Genomic DNA, 18,977 nt, shown 5'->3' with positions numbered 1-18,977 from the left:
GTTGAGTGGAGGGCAGCTTAGGAAGGTGTGCCCAGGTGCTTCCTCCAGCATCCAGGTATTTGGGGAGCCGGCAGTACTGGGGGGGGGGGGCCTCCTATTCCCTACCCGCAAGAAAGGAGTCGACTCTCATTTAAGACGTAAGGGAATTTAGTGAAGCTGGGGGGAGGGAGGGTAATAAAGGGGAGTTGAGAAGAACCCTCAACTCCATCCCTGCCTGCTAGGGGACGGGGCGTCGGCCCTTAGCGAGGGAGGTGATCCCGGGACGCTGAGCGCTTCATTCTGTCCCCAGGGCTTAGGCAGGGGGGGCCGCACTCTCGGACCTACAGGTCTGCACGGTCCGGAGCGCCTTCCGCGGGCCTAGCGGGCGCCCGCAGGTACTCAAGGGGCACAGGGTCATCGGGCGCCGCCTTGCGGTAGAAGCCGAGCTCCCGAACCAGCGCGTTGATCTCCTCACGGGTCATTTCGCTGAGTGGGATTCGCTGAATTGGAGGGGCTAAGTCAGCGCGCGGGGTCCCGCCTACCGCCCCGCCCCCCCGCCTCCCAAGGCCTCACCTCCAGCTCCTCGGAGCGGTGGCCCAGCAGCACAAGCTCTGGGTCGGCCCCTGGGAGGTGTTTCATTACTAGGTTGTGGCTGAAGACGGTGTCAAGGTGAGTAGCGGTGGGCAGAGGCAGGTGGGGGCTCCCGGGGACTTGCTGATGTTGCACAGCACAACCTTGTTTACCGAGGTAGGGCAGGTATCCCCATTTACGCGTGAGGAAGTTAGGATCCAAAGAAGTAAAGGGACCTCCTCCATTCCCCTATCTGGTAGTCCTCACTAGCCAATTTCATTTGCCTACCCAACTTGGAGACCTTGGAATTCTGTGGGCAGCCACTACCAATCAATTTCTCTTGTCAGATGAAAACTATTTGTCATCCTATCTGTGAAGTTAAGTGGGAGGATATACTGCAGATTCCCTCTTCATTCTCCCTCCCGCAGAACTGAACAAGGATACTAGAATGGGATGTCCTGGGTGACAAAGGCCTTCACCTAGGGAGAAACCAGAGCATTAGACCCCAAACCCCTCGGTACCGATGGGAAACTGAAGCCCACTGAGGTCACACAGCGAGTGACTTCCAGCCCAGAGATCCTCCCGCACCCAATCATTGGGACCATGTTGCCCACCCCCCCCAAGAGTCGGGGGGGGGGATAGAGCTGGGGACCCCATTCTTGATACTCACCTCCTTCAGGCGATTCAGCTGTCATCCCCCACAGGTCTGTAGGGGGACAAAATGGGAGAGGTCAGGAGTCCCTCACATCTGCCCCAGCCACATCCCCAAGGCCATTTCACCCTCATGTCTGAGTTGGGTCAGGCTGTGGTAATTCAACAGAAGTTCCCAAGATGTGGAGATGGAGGCCCCTGGTGGGCAAAAGGGGTAACTCTGTACAGATGGGGAAATAGACCTAGGTATCCCAAGGGAAAAGAGCAAGGCCAAAGACCCGAAGGGCACTTACAGGCCTTGGGGCTCTTCCCTGCACACCTTACTGTTAACTCCTAATGCCCAAGAGAAACGATCACCCTACTCCTCACCTGGGCCTCGCCTTTGGCCCCTAGAACCTCAGGGTGGGGCTGACCAGAAGGAAACAGCTCAGAACTGCCCTGGCACCCCCAGGGCACCTGCCATCTGGTCCCTACCCTACCCACGCAGAGCTGACCCTCCCTGCCACGTGTGGCCCAGCCCTACAGACCATCTGGTTGCTTCCCGGGCTTGGGAGGATGGGAGGGACCTTCCGTGCACTCCCTGAGGGAAGAGGGGCACTTCCCAGACCCCAGAACCACCTATTCTAGTCCTCCCTCCTCCTCCTGTCTCCCTTTTGTCAGACAGCGGGCTAAGGCCCAGAGAGGGGCTGTGATGAGCCAAGTCACACAGCAAGACAGGGACTCTAGTGGGGAATTTCCTCGCGGTGGGAGGCTGCTGCGGAGTATGGTAAGCAATTCCCAGCCTCCATCCCTGGCTCCTGTATGGTGGGGGTGGCGCCCAGAAAGTGTTCCCTCCCCCAGGAAACGAGAGAGAGACCATCTGGAACTGGGGTGGGGAAGAAATTCCCGAAAAAAGGAGCGATGGGGGGATGGGAAGTTGTACTCCAGAGGGCAGGTTTGGGAGAGTCCTAGGCCAGAAGAGTTAGGGGACGTGATAAATGTATCTGGGGGTTCGGATTTCCAGGCCGCAAGATCGAGTGTCTCCCGCTTCCACGGTGGGTGCTGGGGCGTGCTGAGGCTGGGGCCTGAGAGGGATGGCCCCAGAGTCAATGGGCACTTGGGAATCGGGAGAGTCTTGGAACCAGAGCGGGCGGTGGTTACCAGGCTAAGGGGCCGCAAGCGTCGGGGGTGGTGATCCCGGGCTAGGGGGCCGGCGCACTCACCTCTACTCGGGCTCGGGCCAGGCCGTGCAGACGATTCCAATCGGGCCGGAAGGTGGTAGCAGCGGCCGCCAGTGCCGCCAAAAGCAGCAGCAGGGGCGGTGGAGGCAGCGGAATGCGCATTGGAACCTGGACGAAGAAGACCCGCAAACCAGAGGAGAACCACCCGGCTGCTGCGCCACGTCTGGCCCAGCGGGTTGGCCCCACCCCCGCCCCCGCGCGAGGCCAGGCTCCGCAGTGAACCACGCCTCCAGCTCCGGGTCTCCACCCCAGGGCCCGCTCTGGCCCTCAGACCTTTACTTTCCCAGTCGCGAGAGTGTACACGCTTCCTCTGCCGGAGCATGGACGCTCCGGCTGGATGAGGCCAGACAGTGCCACCTTAGGCCTGTAGGAGGCGCGGGAGGGATGAGGACGAACAGGGGAGTTTCTGGGCCAGACACTCAACTTCAGTTGGGGAAACTGAGTCAGCCTGAGGAATCCGTGTTTGTGTTTTTTTATCTCTCTAGATGAAATTCCGATTAAGGTTTCAATTCTCTGGAACAGACATTGTGGCGATAAGAATATTATGTACTCTGTAGGAGCTGGGAGCATAAAAGGGTTAATACCCATAAAGTGTATTAGAACAGTACCTGGCACAGCGTTAATTTTCATTATTTCATTCCTTACTTCATAAAGGCCCTACGAACTCCATTTTTCAAGTTAGGAAACAGGCTCAGAAGGTAAAAAATGATTAAGCTGTGGATCTGGAATTTGAACCTGAAACGTCTCTGTGCTCATCTCACCAAACCAAAGATGACGAGATCGGGATGCCACCTCCCCTCTTCAAGCCTAAGGCAGACAAAGCAAATTGATCACTGAATCTAGACTAGGACTCAGAATCCTTCTCAATATCAAACCAAGGCTGCATTATGACTTTCATGGACCCTAGGCATTTTTGCCTTTCTGGGCCCCTTTCTCCATTAAGAAAACATATTAAATGTTAGATTTTACAACTGCTTTGACGAAAAGAATATAATCCAGGTTGGATTCATTATTATATATTTTTATTCTGATTTGAAAAGAAATTAGAACATTTTCATGGACCCCTAAAGGTATGGTGGGCCCTACACACTGAGCCTAATGGATGTCAGGTCTGCACTGAGCCCTTTGCTCATACCCTGCTACCTTCCATTAACTGACTTGATTGTAAAGATATAATAGGTTTAGAGCCTATTATTACTTTTTAATTTTAATATCATTCTTTATAAATAGATGAAGACACTGTTAAATATAATTAGTTCTGTCCAGACTATTGACTTGGTAGGCTATGTCTAACATTCTATTGCTGTGGGAGTGAATTCATGCAAGCTCTCTGAAGAGCAATTTGACTCAATAAATCAAAACCCTAAAAACATTTCTTCAACCCAGTCATTCCTATCTCGGAACTTCACCCAAACTAATCATCAGAGAGGGGACCAATTGTTAGGTAAAGCTTGTTTATCAAACCACTGTTTATTACAGTGAAAAACCGGAGATACAATTTAAGCACGTCACAGCAGGGAATGAGGTAAATAAATGATGATACCTCCATAGGATAGAAAACAATGCAATTGTTTAAAGTCATGTAGCATAATGTTGAATGACATGGAGAATGTTCATCGTTATGGTATAAAATACACACACAAAAAAAATACTATGAAATAGTAATATCAGTTGGGAGTTGTGATATGCTGGGCTTCAAATCACAGAAACCCCAAGTTAAACTATTGAAACAATAAAGAGAATCTGTTGGCTCAAATAACAAAAAAGTCTAATTGCAGGGAGGGCTTCAGGCAAGGTTTGATCCAATTGATAAAGTCACCTAAACTCTCCATTTTCTTTCCATAGTGGTAGCTTATCATTAGGCCGGTTACCTACACGGTGTCAAGATGGCCGCCAGCACTAACCAGGACCGCAGACTTCTTCATTCACATCTAATCAAGGGGAAATCATCTTTTGGGGTTACTTCCTCAGGAAAGAAAACAAGCTTTCTTTTCCAAAAGCTCTCAGCAGAAGCCTCCTATATCTCACTTGTCCATTCATGAACCAGTTGTGTGGCTGGAGGAATGGGAATTACTCATTGGCTTAACCAACTGGAACTCATTCCTGAAGGCTGACAAAGATATGGGCTGCAATGGATGTTATGGCAGCAAGAGTAACCAACTGATTTTATAAAATATGTATATGTCAATATATATGTCCAGACCAAAAACCAAATCTAGAAGGAAACAACTCAAGAAGTCAAAAGGTCATATCTTGGTAGATGAAATTATGGGTGAATTTATTTCTCCCTTACACTTTTTTCTGTATTTTCTATAATAAATATCTATTACCTAAACACAAATAGTAAGCTTTGTTTACAAAAACACGTGCTATGGGGCACGTGCTATGGGCTCCCTCTACCCCACCCCACACCCCAGCAAAGGCCTTAGAGTAGTTGAAGCCAGAGGCCCCATGGAGCCTGTGGTTTTTCTGCTGACAGAACAAAACCTCAATGCCCTATGGGTCCACGTTGTTCACTGGATAGCTGCCACCAAACCACTCTCGTTACATTAACCTGGACGCTACAGCCTGGAGAGGCCACAGCCTGGCTGCTGAGGGTTGACTAGCCAGCCAGTGGCATCAGTGATAGAGACATTGGCTACAATACTACTAGGAACATTCTGGCATCAGCAGCCAAGGGAGGCTTAGGATCTCTGCTCGTAATCCAGTCCCTTATGTGGCAGTTTATAATCTAGGCCAGCGGCCTTCCTCAGGTGGGGCTGGGATTGGGGTTTAATCTGTGATGGGTTCAGGCTCAGACAGGGTCAGGGTCAGCCTTTAGCCTAAGGCCAGGTTTAGAACTGAGTCTGGGGCTGGAGTCAGGGCTCAGTCAATGATTGGGCTGAGGCCTCAGTCTCTGACCAAGATCAAGGCTCAGTCTGTGACTATACTCAGGGCTCAGTCTTTGACCAGGTTCAGTGCACAGTCTGAGCTGAGGGGTCAGTGTGTGACCAGAGTTGTGCGACCCAGAGTCAGAATTCAGTTTGACATCAGGGTTCAATCAATGGATTAGGCTCAGGACTCAGTCTATAAACAAGATCAGGGTTCAGTCTGCCACCAGATTCAGGGTTTAGTTAATGACCAGATTGGAGCTGTCTAAACTTGGAGTTGGGGCTCAGTCTAAAATCATGGTTAGTCTAGACAAGGGTTAGACTTCAGTCTGTGACTATGACTCAGGCTTAGGCTTGGATTGGGGCTCAATCTGGGCCCCAAATTGAAGTCTCAAGTTGGGATCAGCCTTGGTCAGGATTGAATCAGGCTCATGACTAGAGCCAGGGCTCAATCTAAGGCCATGGTCAGAGCTCAATCTAGAGCGGAGGTAGAGAATGTCTTGGCATGGGATTGGGGCTCAGTTAACACCTAGGTTTGGGCTCAAGTTGGACCTGGGATCAGTGCCAGGGTTAGTCTGGCTGTATGCTCTGTTCTGAGCTCCAGTAAAAAAGTTTCTGAAGATATGGGAGCCCAGGGCAGGTTGGCCTGCAAGAATTGAGATTCCCCCAGGCAAGCTGTGTCCCTGCAGTAAGCCTCTCCTTTCCTGCTGAAGCCAGGTGTCCTAGAGCCTTCTAACCTACATGGCTCTGCTGCCTGAGATCCCCTCGCACCAGAATAAAAATAGCCACTCGCTTCAGAGCAGCTGACAGCGGGTGCCCGGCTGCCTGGGAGGAGGGGTTGCTGAGGACAGGGAGGGGGGATGCCTGAGCTCAGCCCCAGCTGTGTAACTTTGAGAAAGTCACTTCTCCTCCTTGAGCCCATTTCCTGAGGGTCAAAATGGAAGGTAAAGATGACACCTGCCGCAATGGGTGAGAACAAGGGGACAGAGACACAACATGTGGCACTTGGTCCCAGTAAGGAACCCTGGAGTTAAGTCTTAGAAAGAGAAATGCTCCCCCATGTGCTGTATGTTTTCTCTTCTGGGAAGCCCTCCCTAACGCTTGCCTTTTCACCTTCCCTAATACCTGTAGCACTCTTTACATCTTAAGGCATTTCTCAGATAGTGGCCACAGGGTGACCTCCCTCACCGTGGGCCTGGGTCAGAGTGACTGGGGAGTGAAAGGAAGGACAGACCCTTGTGTACCATTATGTATCATTCACAGGAGCCCTTGGGAGGTGGATCGCAGAAGAGGAGGAAGAAAGAGGAAGGTGTATATACCTGCTCATGGTGTATTTACGTTGAGCCAAAGGGCTGTGAGGCCGTATGTCCAAATTTTGCATCCTTTCACAGCCAGAACCTTCCACACTCCACACTCTTGCCCCTGCTGCTCCCTCTGCTTCCCAGGGCATTTCTCCTCTTTTCCATTTGGCAATACCAAATGGAATTTGTATTCCATTTGTCTTGGAAGACTCCCCTTCAAACAAGGGGTTCAACAGTCACCTCTGGGGGGGAGAATTATCCACTATCTCCTTGGGAGCTCCATGTTCTGTCCCCTACTGTGTAATTCCTAGGCCTCAATTTCTTCCTCTGTCAAATGGGGATCTTATTACCAACCTCCCAGGGTTACTATGGAGAGTAACTGAGGATAATCCGCCAATGCTTTCCTATTCCTGACCCAAACAGCCTGAAGGGTAGCACTAAGCATTTCCAGAAGGGGGCTGGACAAGCTGTACTCTGAGCCTCGGTACACACCCCCCTCCTGGCGTGAAGGAAGGGAGGGAGCCAGCCGTCTGCACAGGGAGGCGGTGCTCCCTGGCAGCTGCCCCCGGCCTGCCACCCTGAGCCCCAGAGCCTGTTATCTACCTCCTTAGTCATCACACCAGGCGCTCAAATATAGCTCTTATCCTGCTCCCTTCTCAACCAGGGTCCGCCCCCCCACCACTCCCTTTCCCTGGTAAGTCCACGTCTAGGTTCCAGAGCCCCTTCCCCCCAGGAACACAATAATATTGGGCCTCAGTTTCAGCATCTACCCAATGGGCAGGTTAGAGATGATGATGATGATGATGATGATGATGATATTGATGAAAACTCCAGCACAATTGCCCTTACTGAGAACTTACTTGTGCCAGGCTCTGCTAAACACTCCATATGTATTATCTTATTGAATCTTCACAGCAACCTTAGGAGGTATGTATCTACTGTTTTTATTTCCCTTACACAAATCAGGAATCTGAGTGACCTTCTGAAGTAAGTCAGTGACAGGGCTAGAAACAAAGTTCCCTGCAGGGTCTGAGCTCAGCGAGGGGAGATGATAGGAAATCCTGGGCTGACTCTCTGGGTCACCAGAGCCCTCTGCACAGTCATTTGCATGACATTTGCCTGGCTTTCAAAGGGCATTGATGCCCTTATACCGGCCCCAATGGCTGAGGCTTAGGGCTGGTCCCAGGGACCTGGATCTACCCCCCATCTCTTCCAGGATTACATCAGAAGCCTAGTATTCTTAGAGGTCTCAGTTTTCTCATCTGTAAAATAGAGGTCAGAGGGCTGGACAGGGTAAATTCAAATTTTCCTTCCCTCTCTGGTGGCCTGTGTGCCAATACCATATCTACTCTGACCTCCTCCCTCACTGCCACCCCCACCTTCTTCCTCCACCTCCTCTACCACCTCTTCTTCCATCAGTATAACACCCCACCACCTCTTCTGCACCCATCTCTCCTCCACTTTTACTATCACCCTCATTGACATTACTACCACCCCTTCATTCTATCTCTACCACCTCCAACTTCTGTACCTTTGTTATCACCTCCTCCATTGCCATCACCATCACCTGCAATACCTCCCCCATCACCGCCAGCCCTGCACTTCTATCATCATAATTACGTACATCATCTCTACTACTACAATCACCTCCACCATCACCGTCCAAAAACCTTTCTACCCCAGGGCCCTGATACGATCTGGGTCTTCTCCTCTGCAAATTCCAGCCTCACAGAGTTGCTGGCCTAGAAACATAGACTAGGCCCAGAGACAGTCAAGCAGAGGTGAGAAGCCCATCCGGGGGAGGTGAATGTAGCGCCTGTCCACATCATTTTCATGTAGGGGACCACACAGGCCTATGAAGATGCAGAGATGACTGTTGACTAGCAAGGAGCTCTGGGCACAAAACTCTAAACATTTTCTGCCTAAACTGAGTAAGATCACTCTAAGCAATCCAGCAATTCGGGAGGAATTGGGATTTCAGGGACGGCTTAGCAGATAAGAGTGAGAATAAGAAGAAGGCAGAAGTAGAGGGCCCATAGCCATCCCTGAATCTTGTCACTCACTCAGTCTTCTCATTCATTCATTCATTCATTCATTCATTCATTCATTCATTCAACAAACACTTTGCTAGGCCTGTTGGAGACCAGGTCCTGTGCTGGGTCCTGGCCAAAGGAGCTCCCAAGGCCTGTTTTTGACCCTCCTGCCAGCTGTTCCCCTACTGCTGGCCCTTCTCCACTCAAGTCCCTTCCTCCAGACATCCCAATTGGCTCATAGGTCTTAAGTTACTGAGGGCACTCCCTTTCTTCACTGAAACTCAGGAGACCTCCCTAACTTACCAAATGACCTTGAATATGTCCCTGTCCCAAACCACACCCACTGAGTATAGGAGAGAGAAAAGTGGAGAGGAGCTGGGCTGAGATGGGCCTTGCTGTGGGGACATCCTAGGTCAGGCAGGGAGGTGTCTGCAGAAGAGGAGGGGCCAGTGCTGAGGCTGAGATGGGAAAGGACTCCAGTGGCTGGAGCCTGAGTGTCTGGCTTCGGTTTGGGAAGGATAGAGCCAGGCAGGGGGCGGGCACTAAGACCTGAAAATGGGGCAAGGGTGGGGGCCAAGGCAGGTCCTTAGCTGGCAGGGCATCAGGAAGGTCACAGGATCAGGGCAGGGACTCAGGTGTTCCTGAGGCCATAAAGAGAGTATTGACCTCCCAGCTACTTGTCTCTACCTTACCCTCAGGTGTGTCAATGCCCCTCCCTTGAGCAAGGGCCAGCCAGAGGGGGGAGGGGGAGGGGAGTTTGCAGACAGACGGCTTCCTCCATGCTGCCAGTTAGGATCCAAGCCAAGCCAATGGACACACTTCCCCACACCCCCATGGCCATTCCAGCCTCAGCAGCCAGCTTGAAGAGTTTCCAGGGTGTAGGCCACCTTGCCCTGCCCACCTCTAGTTTGGGAAGTGGGTGCCTGTGCCTTTAAATTCTCAGCAGGTTGAAACGGCTGATGACATCACTGGTCCCCAGGAGCGGAGGAGCTGGAGCCAGAGCCTGAGGGAGCCCTGGCTGCCGAGGGCTGCAGACATGGAGGGCCACAGCAGCAGTGGCAGCAGGAGGCCAGGGACCCAGGCTGGCCTGGGCCCCCTACCCATGCCCCATGGGGTTTCCCAAACTGGAGCACCCATCAAGGTAAGAGCCCTAAAACCCAGCCTCCCCATTCCTGACCTTTGGTCCCACACACTGCAGGCACCCTGGTGCCCCTGGTTGAGGGGCTGGTACTCTCTTCTGGTGATGGAGGGGAATGCAGAGTGGGACATCGAGCAGGGCTGGGTGAACAGGGCACCCTGGGGCTTGAGGAGCAGTGATGGAATACCCAGAGAGAAACGGAGTTAGCTATCTCCAGGAGCCCCCAGGAGAGCACTGGACTGGGTGTTAGGGGACCCAACTGTGCTCCAGCTTTGCTGTGTGACCTTGGACAAGTTGCTTGTCCTCTCTGAGCCAATGTAAAATGAGGAGGCTTGTCTCTGAAGACTAAAATTGTGACATCTGGGATGTCTAAGTTAGTGCTGGAGGCCGTGTGGTAGTTGGTGATGGAGGGGAATGCAGAGTGGGACACTTGGAGCCAAGGAGAATACCCAAAATGTAACCTTAACGACCTGAGTTTGGGGAGGGAGATGGAGGCAGAGTTTCAGGTTCTCTGAACCGAGAAGGACACAGGATGCAGACAGACTGCATCTCTGGAGACAGGGATGGGACTATCCCAGAGTGAGTATAAACCTTCTTTTGCCCTCCCTGGGAAAGGACACTTTATCTTGTTTTCTGGAGACGGGGGCATCAGAAACGGGACAGATGGGGAAGGGAGAGGAGGTCCCTACAGTGCCCCATGACTTCGCTCTACCTGCTGGACAACAAGAGCATACCTGCTGACCTGCCCTCACATGTTGGGGAGAGGGTGAAGAGGGTAAGAGGGTACAAACTGGGCACAGAGAGGTGTGATGCCAGAATCAACAGAATCCTGGACTTGCTCTGAACGTTAGAATCACACTTGGTGAGGATGGACCATTCCACAGGATTCAGATGGAATCCTAGCAAATGTTGGGCTCATAAATGCCAAAAATATGAGGTTGAGTTTTCCCAGGAACCAGGTGTGGCCAGGGACTCTTCACCAAGTTCCTTTGTTTTACAGACAGGAAAATTGAGGCCCTGGGTAGAGGGGTGCTTGCCGAAGGTCATGCAGAGCTGGAATTGGAATTCTTAGCCCCAGGCTCTTGCTCCTGCATGGAGCTCTAGGAATGGGTGAGGAGGACAGAGAGGGCTGTGACCAAGGTCTGGAATGTTTGGTGGAGGAAACCTGAGGGTTCCTGGGAACTGTGGAGGAAGGGAGGTGTATTGAACAGGCTGGATAAGGCGGCCAGAGTGGGCACATGTGGAGTGTCAGGTCAGTGGCTCTTGACCAGGGGAGCAGCGGGGACTGCAGGAAGCTTGCCCAGGGAAGCTGGCTCCAAACACCCAATACTCCAGGCTGGCCAGGAAGTAGATGCCAGCCAGGAAGGTTCAGGTTCACACTCTGCCTCATTTGATTCGGGATCTTAATTTCCCCACCTCTGAAAAAGATGTCAGACTTGAGGGAGGGGATAGGTTCTGTGTCCTGTTTCCTCTAAAAGAGAAGCTGATTTGCACAGGAGTGATTGAGAAGAGAAATTAGGAAGAACTTCCTTGGATAGATGTACCTTTCTTAGCTAGATGGAGTCTGCTGGTGTCTACACAGAAGTTGAGGCCCAAGCCTCTGGTTAGGGTTACCCTGTGTCTTTAATTTGTCCTCTACAAGGTGGACTCAAGTTTTCAGCTCCCAGCCAAGGAGAATGCAACCCCAGTACCCTTGGAACCAAGGCTGGCTCTGGCACCTATGGGGCCACGAGCCACTCTGCCACCTTCCTCAGAGGGGCCAAGGCTGGCCCTGGCGTCTTCTCAATCCATCCTGGCTCCACTGTCCATCTCTGGAGGGCAGAAAACAACTCCTGCCAGTCGCAGCTCCAGCCTGGCTCCAACATCTGTGGGCCAGTTGGTGATGTCTGCCTCTGCTGGGCCGAAGCCTCCTCCAGCAACTTCAGGCTCAGTCCTGGCTCCAACATCCCTGGAGCAGCTGGTGATGTCTGCCTCAGTCAGGCCAAGGCCGCCCACAGCTACCCTGGGGCCCAGGCTGGCTCCAATCTCCAGAGACCAGAAGCAGGTGCCACCTGCCTCCATGGGACCCAAGCCAGCACTGGCCACTTCAGGTCTGAGCCTGGCCCTGACATCTGAGGAGCAGTCCCCACAGCCCCCTACCAACTCTTCTCCAGTGCCCAGTCCAGTTCTGTTGTCCTCTCAGGAACAGACCCTGGCTCCAGCATCCATGACATCAGCCCCGGCTTCTGTGGGACGAACACCAGCTAAACTGAGGGATGCCCTAGTCCCTAGACCTCTCCCCACTTCTGAAGGGCATCTCCAGCCTCCAGCTCAGGCATCCAGTCCTGCGGGCTCCCCATCCTTGATCCAAACTCCACCAGACCCCTGGATCTCCCCTTCCTTCAGAGCCCGGCCTGAGGTCCCCCGAAGCAGCCCTGAGAATCCTGTTGTGCCCCGTCCACCCCAGACCCTGCCCCTGGATGTGAGCCAAGGACCTCCAGAGCCTGGCATCCGCTCCCCAGGACTTCTGTCCCCCACTTTTAGGCCAGGAGCCCCCTCAGCCCAGACCATGCCCCCACCTCTGCCTAAGCCACCCCGGTCTCCTAGCCGCTCCCCCAGCCGCTCCCCTAACCGTTCCCCCAACCGCTCCCCCTGTATGCCCCCAGCCCCTGAGATGGCCTTCCCCAAGCCTGGCACCCAGGGTGCAGGGCCTGGTGGGTGCCTAAGCCCCAGCCTTCAGCCCCAAGAAATCCCAGCCCCAGTCACCACCTCTCCTTCTACATCGACCTCGTCGTCATCCTCCTCTTGGTCAGCTCAGCCTACCTTCAAGAGCGACCCTGGCTTCTGGTGAGGGGGCACTCTCCCAAGCAAGATTGTTGGGGCTTCATCGCTGAGACTAGCCATCCTTCTAAGTGTCTTGCCCTACCCTGCTCAAGTTTACCTCTCTAAGGAAGAGTCCTTGGTGGTGTTGGGCCCTTGGGGTTGTTGGGACCCTCAGAAGTAAGCATCCCCTCCTAAGGGACGTGTCCACTCCTGCCTCAATTGATCTCCCCTGGGAGTCTGGTAGGAGTGATACTGAGCCCACTGTGGGTCCTTCTGAAGGCTTACGCCCACTCCTGCCTCAGTTTATTTCCCTAGAAAGAGCCCCGTGGGAGGGAGACTGAGGATAAGGAAATGGTGCCCAGCAGTAACCCCTCCGATATGGCACCCCCAGGATCACTGTGGTCACGTGGAATGTGGGCACCGCCATGCCCCCTGACGACGTCACGTCCCTCCTCCACCTGGGCAGTGGCGGCGATGACAGTGACAGGGCAGACATGATCGCCATAGGGTGAGGGGGCAGGGGGCGTGGACCCCCCTCCCCAGCCTCTCCTGCCTTCCAAACCCTTGCCCATGGGAGGGGCTTCTAGGGCGCCCTCCAACCCCTGGCAGCCTCATCCCACCCCCCCAGGTTGCAGGAAGTGAACTCCATGATCAACAAGAGGCTCAAGGACGCGTTCTTCACAGACCAGTGGAGCGAGCTCTTCATGGAAGCGCTGGCACCTTTCAACTTCGTGCTGGTAACGCCTCCGTCAGCCCTCGGACGGGTGGAGACCCCTGGATTCCTAGATCTGACATAACTCCTTGTGGGGTCCGCTCGGCCTCTGTTGCCGGGTTTGTAACGGGAGGATGGAGGAGCGGCCCGTAAGAGCTGGAAAAGGCGAAGGCCGGGAAGCTGGGGTTGGGTCCCGCCCCTCAGCCGGGTCGCCTCCCGCCGCAGGTGAGTACTGTGCGGATGCAGGGCGTCATCCTGCTGCTGTTCGCCAAGTACTACCATCTGCCCTTCCTGCGGGACGTACAGACCGATTGCACGCGCACTGGCCTAGGTGGCTATTGGGTGAGCGCGGGAGTGGCAGGAAGGGGACAGAGCCCAAAGGGGGCCATAGATTAGTCCACAGATGCCCAGCACCCGCAAGGTCCCCTCGCCATGCTCCTCCCCTTATTCTGAGGCCTGCCTCTCCCCAACCCCACCCACCACCCCATTCCGTTTTCTAGACCCCGCCCCCTTCCGTCCTGGCGGAGTTTAGTGCTGTGTCCCTTTCCTTAGAACACGCTCCTCTCCAAGCCACCTTCGTGGGCTGGCTGGCCCCACCCCTCCGTACACCCTGCCCCATACCGCACCTCCTGGCCTGGGCCCCGCCCATAACCCGCCCAATCTTCCCTCCCAAGGGCAACAAGGGTGGAGTGAGTGTGCGACTGGCGGCCTTCGGGCACATGCTCTGCTTCCTGAACTGCCACCTGCCGGCGCACATGGACAAGGCGGAGCAGCGCAAGGACAACTTCCAAACCATCCTCAACCTCCAACAGTTCCAGGGGCCCGGGGCACAAGGGATCCTGGATCACGAGTACGGACCAGGGCGGGGCCACGTGGAGCTTGGGCGGGGCTAGTGAAGGAGGGGTGGGCCTCAGAGGCGAGTGTCTGCCAACTTGCGAGAAGGAACCTGAGTACCCGCCTGGGTGGACCTTGCGGAGAGAGGCAGGGCCAAACTACATCTGGGAACACAATGCTGGGTAAGTTTGATGAGGGCGGAGCCTGCAGGGTGGAGCTTAGGTGAGGGGCAGGGCCTTACTGAGGGTCTGAACCTAACTTTCCTCTAAATCCGCTCACACTTCACTGCTGCTCCTTGACCGGCTGGGGCTCTGTCGCCACCCACTGCATCATCGCTAGGGACATCCAGTGTTGTCGGGCTGGGTGGGGGTGGAGAAGGATCAGGGTTGGGCTGTTCCACCCCATGGACCCTGCCGACCTTCATCCTCGAACAGCATCGTGTTCTGGTTCGGGGACCTAAACTTCCGCATCGAGAGCTACGACCTCCACTTCGTCAAGTTTGCCATTGACAATGACAAGCTCCACCAGCTCTGGGAGAAGGACCAGGTGCAGAATCCCAGCCTACACTCCCCAAACCCCCAAGCACACAAAGCGTGCCTCAGGACATCTGTATCCTAGGCTATGGTCCTTGTTTTCACCTGCCCTGCCCAAGCTGTTGTCCAATTCTGCCCTTTTGGACCCTCACAGCTCAACATGGCCAAGAACACCTGGCCCATCCTGAAGGGCTTCCAGGAGGGGCCCCTCAACTTTGCACCCACTTTCAAGTTTGACGTGGGTACTAACAAATATGATACTAGGTGAGTTCAGCACTGGGATGTGGGCTGAGGTCTTCTGGATAAGGGAGACAGGGAAGAGGGACAAAAGGTAAGTCTGGGGATTGTGCCTTGACTCGCTTGGGCTATGCCTGCCCACTGCAGTGCCAAGAAGCGGAAGCCAGCCTGGACAGACCGGATCTTGTGGAAGGTCAAGGCTCCAGGTGGAGGCTGCAGCCCCTCAGGACAGGAGAGCCACCGGCTCCAGGTGACCCAGCACAGCTACCGCAGCCACATGGAGTACACAGTCAGTGACCACAAGCCTGTGGCTGCCCAGTTCGTCCTACATGTGAGTCCTGGCTTCATCCTCCCCTCGTGACATCCCCAAGCCCGGTTCATTATTCCACAGCCCACCCCTTGCATCTGCCCTCAGCAGCACCCATTTGTTATGGCAGAGTGGGAGTGGGTTATGATCTCCATTTCCAGAAGAGGAAACTGAGGCTCAGAGACACAGCATCACTTGCCCAGGGTCACACAGCCTCTAAAGGGAAGATTAGGAATTGAACCCAGGTTAGTCTGATATCAGAGCCCATGCCTTTTCCACTGATCTCTAACTGCCTTCTTCCAAGAAAAATTTAGGGCAACTTATGTTAAAATTCACATACATAATAAGATCAGCAAACTCAAAATGTTTACCCCATGCAGCACTCATTCATATTCATTCACTATTTATTTACCATCTTACCAGATGACAGGTACTATAAGAGCAAGGTAGTAATGGGGAGGGGAAGTGGAGATATAAAAAATACAAAGCTAAACTCTAAATAGTTACTATAATTTAGCACCGTTTGTAGGATTGAGATCCCTAGCTGCCTCAAAAAAGGGGGGATGCAAGAATGTCAGAATGTCAAAACTGGACCTGAGAAACTAAGTCCAACTCTTTTTCTATGGAGAAACTGAGGCCCCTAGTGGAGCAGGTATGTGCCCCCAAGTCATACACAGGCTCAGCAACAAAGCGGGGTGGAGTCCATCTTTCTAGCCCTGAAACCCAACTCTGGGCTCTCCAATTCTCTTGATAAGAGGGAGCCCAGCAGACCAGAGAATGTTTTCCTTGGGGAGTTTGTCATGTGGTCAGTCATTGGGACATTGGCCAATATCTTCAGCCGGAAAAGGAAATCTGCCTATGTCTGGCCTCCCGTGACCTTTGGTAAAAGGCTTGGGCATGAGGTTTAACCCTCACCTTGAGAACTACTCCCTTTGGGCACCCTGCCCTGACCGTTCCCTCTTCATCCAGGACTCTGTCCCTTATAAAATGTTACCTGTTGAGCACCTACTAATTGCCACACCCGGTGTGCGGTACTTTACATATGTCATCCCTTTGAATGCCTTAGTAGGCCCTGAGATGTCCAAATTCTCCCAGTTTTACTGGTGAGGGAAACTGAGGCTCAGAAATCTCAAGTCTCTTACCCAAAGCAACACAATCAGAATGGGGCTCAGCAGGACTTTTGACACTGCAAGGCCCTGGAGGGCATTTCCAAGAGCCCATCTTGGCCAGACCCGTTGCTAGGAACCCAGGGGCTGGGAGAAGATGTGCTGGCTTTTCTGGAGCTGCTTGGCCCAGAAGCTGAGGGAGGGAAACCTGAGACCAGATAAATAGGGAGAAGACAAAAGCCTGAGGCTGGCATCACCTGAGTCCTCTGAGGGACAGAGGTGGAGCCAACACCCTGGTCACCTGTCACCCCAGCAATACACTCACGTAGGTGACCGTGGGAGGAGGGTATCCATGGTTATAATTTGTCTTCACAGACTGATGACAAGTTCATAGTCACTCCTTAATACAGGTGGGGAAACTGAGTCTTAGATTGGTTAAGGGCTTACCTGAGGTCACACAGCAAGTTAGTAGCAGCCTAGAAATGAACTGAGATCTCTAACCTTCTACTCAGGGCTCTTCTTGCCCACTCAGAGATGTTCCGCTTGCTCTAGAATATCCAGTACATCATGTTTCCCTTGCTAGCATATAGGCAAATCATTTATTGAGCACCTACTGTGTACTGGGAAGTTTATGGGATGCTTTACAAATGGTATTTCATTGAATCTGCCGGACAACCCCAAGAGTTAAATAAGATCATGGAAGTTTACAGACAGAAGACCTGGCATTCAGAGAAGTTGAGAAACTCACCCAAGGGTCACTTAGCCAGTCAATGGCAGAGCCAGGGCCAAACCCATGGTCTACTTGCTTCAAAGCTATGTTCTCACTCCCTAAGGAGGCTATGGGCAGAAAGAGCCCTGGGCAAAAAGGTAAGAAGCCTGGCATTTATCCTAGACCTGTTCTGCCTCAGTTTCCCGGTCTCTGCAGTGACTGCAAAGGCCCTTATCTCAGCCTATTTGTGCTGACTCAGGCCCAAGGGCTCTAGGTGCATGAAATACTAGAGGGTTTCCCCTGATGTTGTCCCCTTGCTCCTGGGCAGTTTGCCTTCAGGGACGATGTGCCACTGGTGCGGCTGGAGGTGGCAGATGAGTGGGTGCGGCCAGAGCAGGCTGTGGTGAGATACCGCATGGAAATGGTGTTCGCCCGTAGCTCCTGGGACTGGATCGGCTTGTACCGGGTAAGAAAGGGGGGGGGATGGTCAGCGACTTGGGGAAGGAAGGGCCCGGAGGAACAGCCCGGTACCCAGGTGGGACCATGGGCTTCTCCAGAATTCAATGCCACACCGGAAAGCTGCTGAGGTCAGGCCATAGGGGTCACAGACCTAATTCTTCTCACCCCAGGTGGGTTTCCGTCACTGCAAGGACTATGTGGCTTATGTCTGGGCCAAACACGAGGATGTGGACAGGAACATCTACCAGGTACTCAAAGAGGGGTGGAAGGGAGAAAGTCCCCGTTGCCCTTGGGGGCTCAGGACTCAGCTTGGGGGATTCTGTGGCTGCCTCCTTGAACCCAACCTGAGCCTATACCCCTGGGCCCACCAGGTGACATTCAGTGAGGAATCACTGCCCAAGGGCCATGGAGACTTCATCCTGGGCTATTACAGCCACACCCATAGTATCCTGATCGGAGTCACTGAGCCCTTCCAGGTGAGTAGACCAGACTGCAGGGTCAGGGGTGCCAAAAGATCCTATTCAAATGTCACAGTCTCTACATTCTGCTCTGTAACCTCCTGCAAGTAGCCTGACCTCCCTGGGTCTGCCAAGGAGGAGTGCTGGAGTGGTTCCAAGAGGCCCCAGTGGCCAGCTGGGGAACGGAGCACTCCAATGACAACCTTCCCCGCAGATCTCGCTGCCTACCTCGGAGTCGGCCAGTAGCAGCACAGACAGTACAGGTGCCAGCTCGGAGGACGAGGATGACAGCACCCTGGAGCTGCTCGCACCCAAGTCCCGCAGCCCCAGCCCTGGCAAGTCCAAGCGGCATCGTAGCCGCAGTCCGGGCCTGGCCCGCTTCCCAGGCCTCGCCCTGCGGCCCACCTCTCGTGAACGCCGAGGCACCAGCCGCAGCCCCTCACCCCAGAGCCGCAGCCTGGCCCACGTGGCCCCCAGCAGGTGCAATGATGGCGGCAGCCAGAGCAGTAGTGAGGGGACCTCTGGGCTGCCTGGCTCCTGGGCCTTCCAACCATCTGTGCCTCAAAGCCTGGGCTTGCTACCTTCCTTGCGCCTGGAGACCGTAGATCCTGGAGGTGGCAGCTCCTGGGGACCTGATCAAGACGGTCCAACCACTGACAGCCTGTCTCCCAGCCCCCACGGCCAACAGAAGCTGGAGGAAGGGGGCCTAGGTCCCTGAAAGTGAGGTGGGAAGGTGGGCCCAGGTGGCTCTAACTCTGCCCCAATCTTCTGCAAACCTGCCTGCCTCCCTTCTGTTGCTGCTCCAGCTTTATCCGCACCTGCCACTCTGTTCTGGCCACGGGTGGCCAACTTGGGCCCCCCAAACTCGGTCCTGGCATCTCAACTGTGACAATCAGCAAAGCTCTATCTAGCTCCTATCTGGGATGGGGAGAAACAATCCTGGAGGTAATCAACTAGAAATTAAATTCTCAAGCCTCACTCCCGACTCCTTAACTTGTTAGCAGTCTGGGGGTGGGGGTAGTCAGAAAAGGGGACTAAAGGACGGTACAACAGACCTG

The 18,977-nt window shown here is 53.9% G+C and overlaps 2 protein-coding genes across 5 annotated transcripts; one reads left to right on the top strand and one right to left on the bottom strand.

Annotated features, from left to right (window-relative positions):
- Positions 1–129: 129 nt before the first annotated feature.
- On the bottom strand, positions 130–2,754 carry SELENOM (selenoprotein M). Its single transcript, XM_019754279.3, has 5 exons — positions 2,403–2,754; positions 1,220–1,255; positions 994–1,028; positions 553–631; positions 130–479 (listed from the first exon to the last, which is right to left on the bottom strand). Exons 1-5 carry the CDS (start codon positions 2,520–2,522, stop codon positions 321–323), a joined length of 429 nt encoding a protein of 142 aa, XP_019609838.3. The 5' UTR covers positions 2,523–2,754; the 3' UTR covers positions 130–320.
- A 6,756-nt stretch (positions 2,755–9,510) lies between these two features.
- Positions 9,511–18,897, top strand: INPP5J (inositol polyphosphate-5-phosphatase J). 4 transcript variants are annotated; one of them, XM_019754280.3, is made up of 13 exons: positions 9,511–9,765; positions 11,405–12,588; positions 12,956–13,072; positions 13,193–13,301; positions 13,502–13,618; positions 13,951–14,126; positions 14,545–14,656; positions 14,798–14,907; positions 15,028–15,211; positions 17,331–17,468; positions 17,632–17,709; positions 17,833–17,937; positions 18,134–18,897. In XM_019754280.3, the coding sequence occupies exons 1-13, from the start codon at positions 9,661–9,663 to the stop codon at positions 18,635–18,637; spliced, it is 3,039 nt and encodes a 1,012-aa protein (XP_019609839.2). In that variant the 5' UTR covers positions 9,511–9,660; the 3' UTR covers positions 18,638–18,897. The 4 variants fall into 4 exon arrangements, with proteins under 4 accessions (XP_019609839.2, XP_019609840.1, XP_074177106.1 ...); XM_019754281.3 differs by having other exon boundaries at positions 9,518–9,765; positions 11,945–12,588; XM_074321006.2 differs by having other exon boundaries at positions 9,644–9,765; positions 13,951–14,292.
- Positions 18,898–18,977: the final 80 nt, after the last annotated feature.

This window comes from Rhinolophus sinicus, chromosome 9 (assembly GCF_057876585.1).
Source record: "Rhinolophus sinicus isolate RSI-liver-muscle chromosome 9, RSI-T2T, whole genome shotgun sequence".
NCBI lineage: Eukaryota > Metazoa > Chordata > Mammalia > Chiroptera > Rhinolophidae > Rhinolophus > Rhinolophus sinicus.
This window is presented reverse-complemented; position numbering and strand designations above follow the sequence as displayed.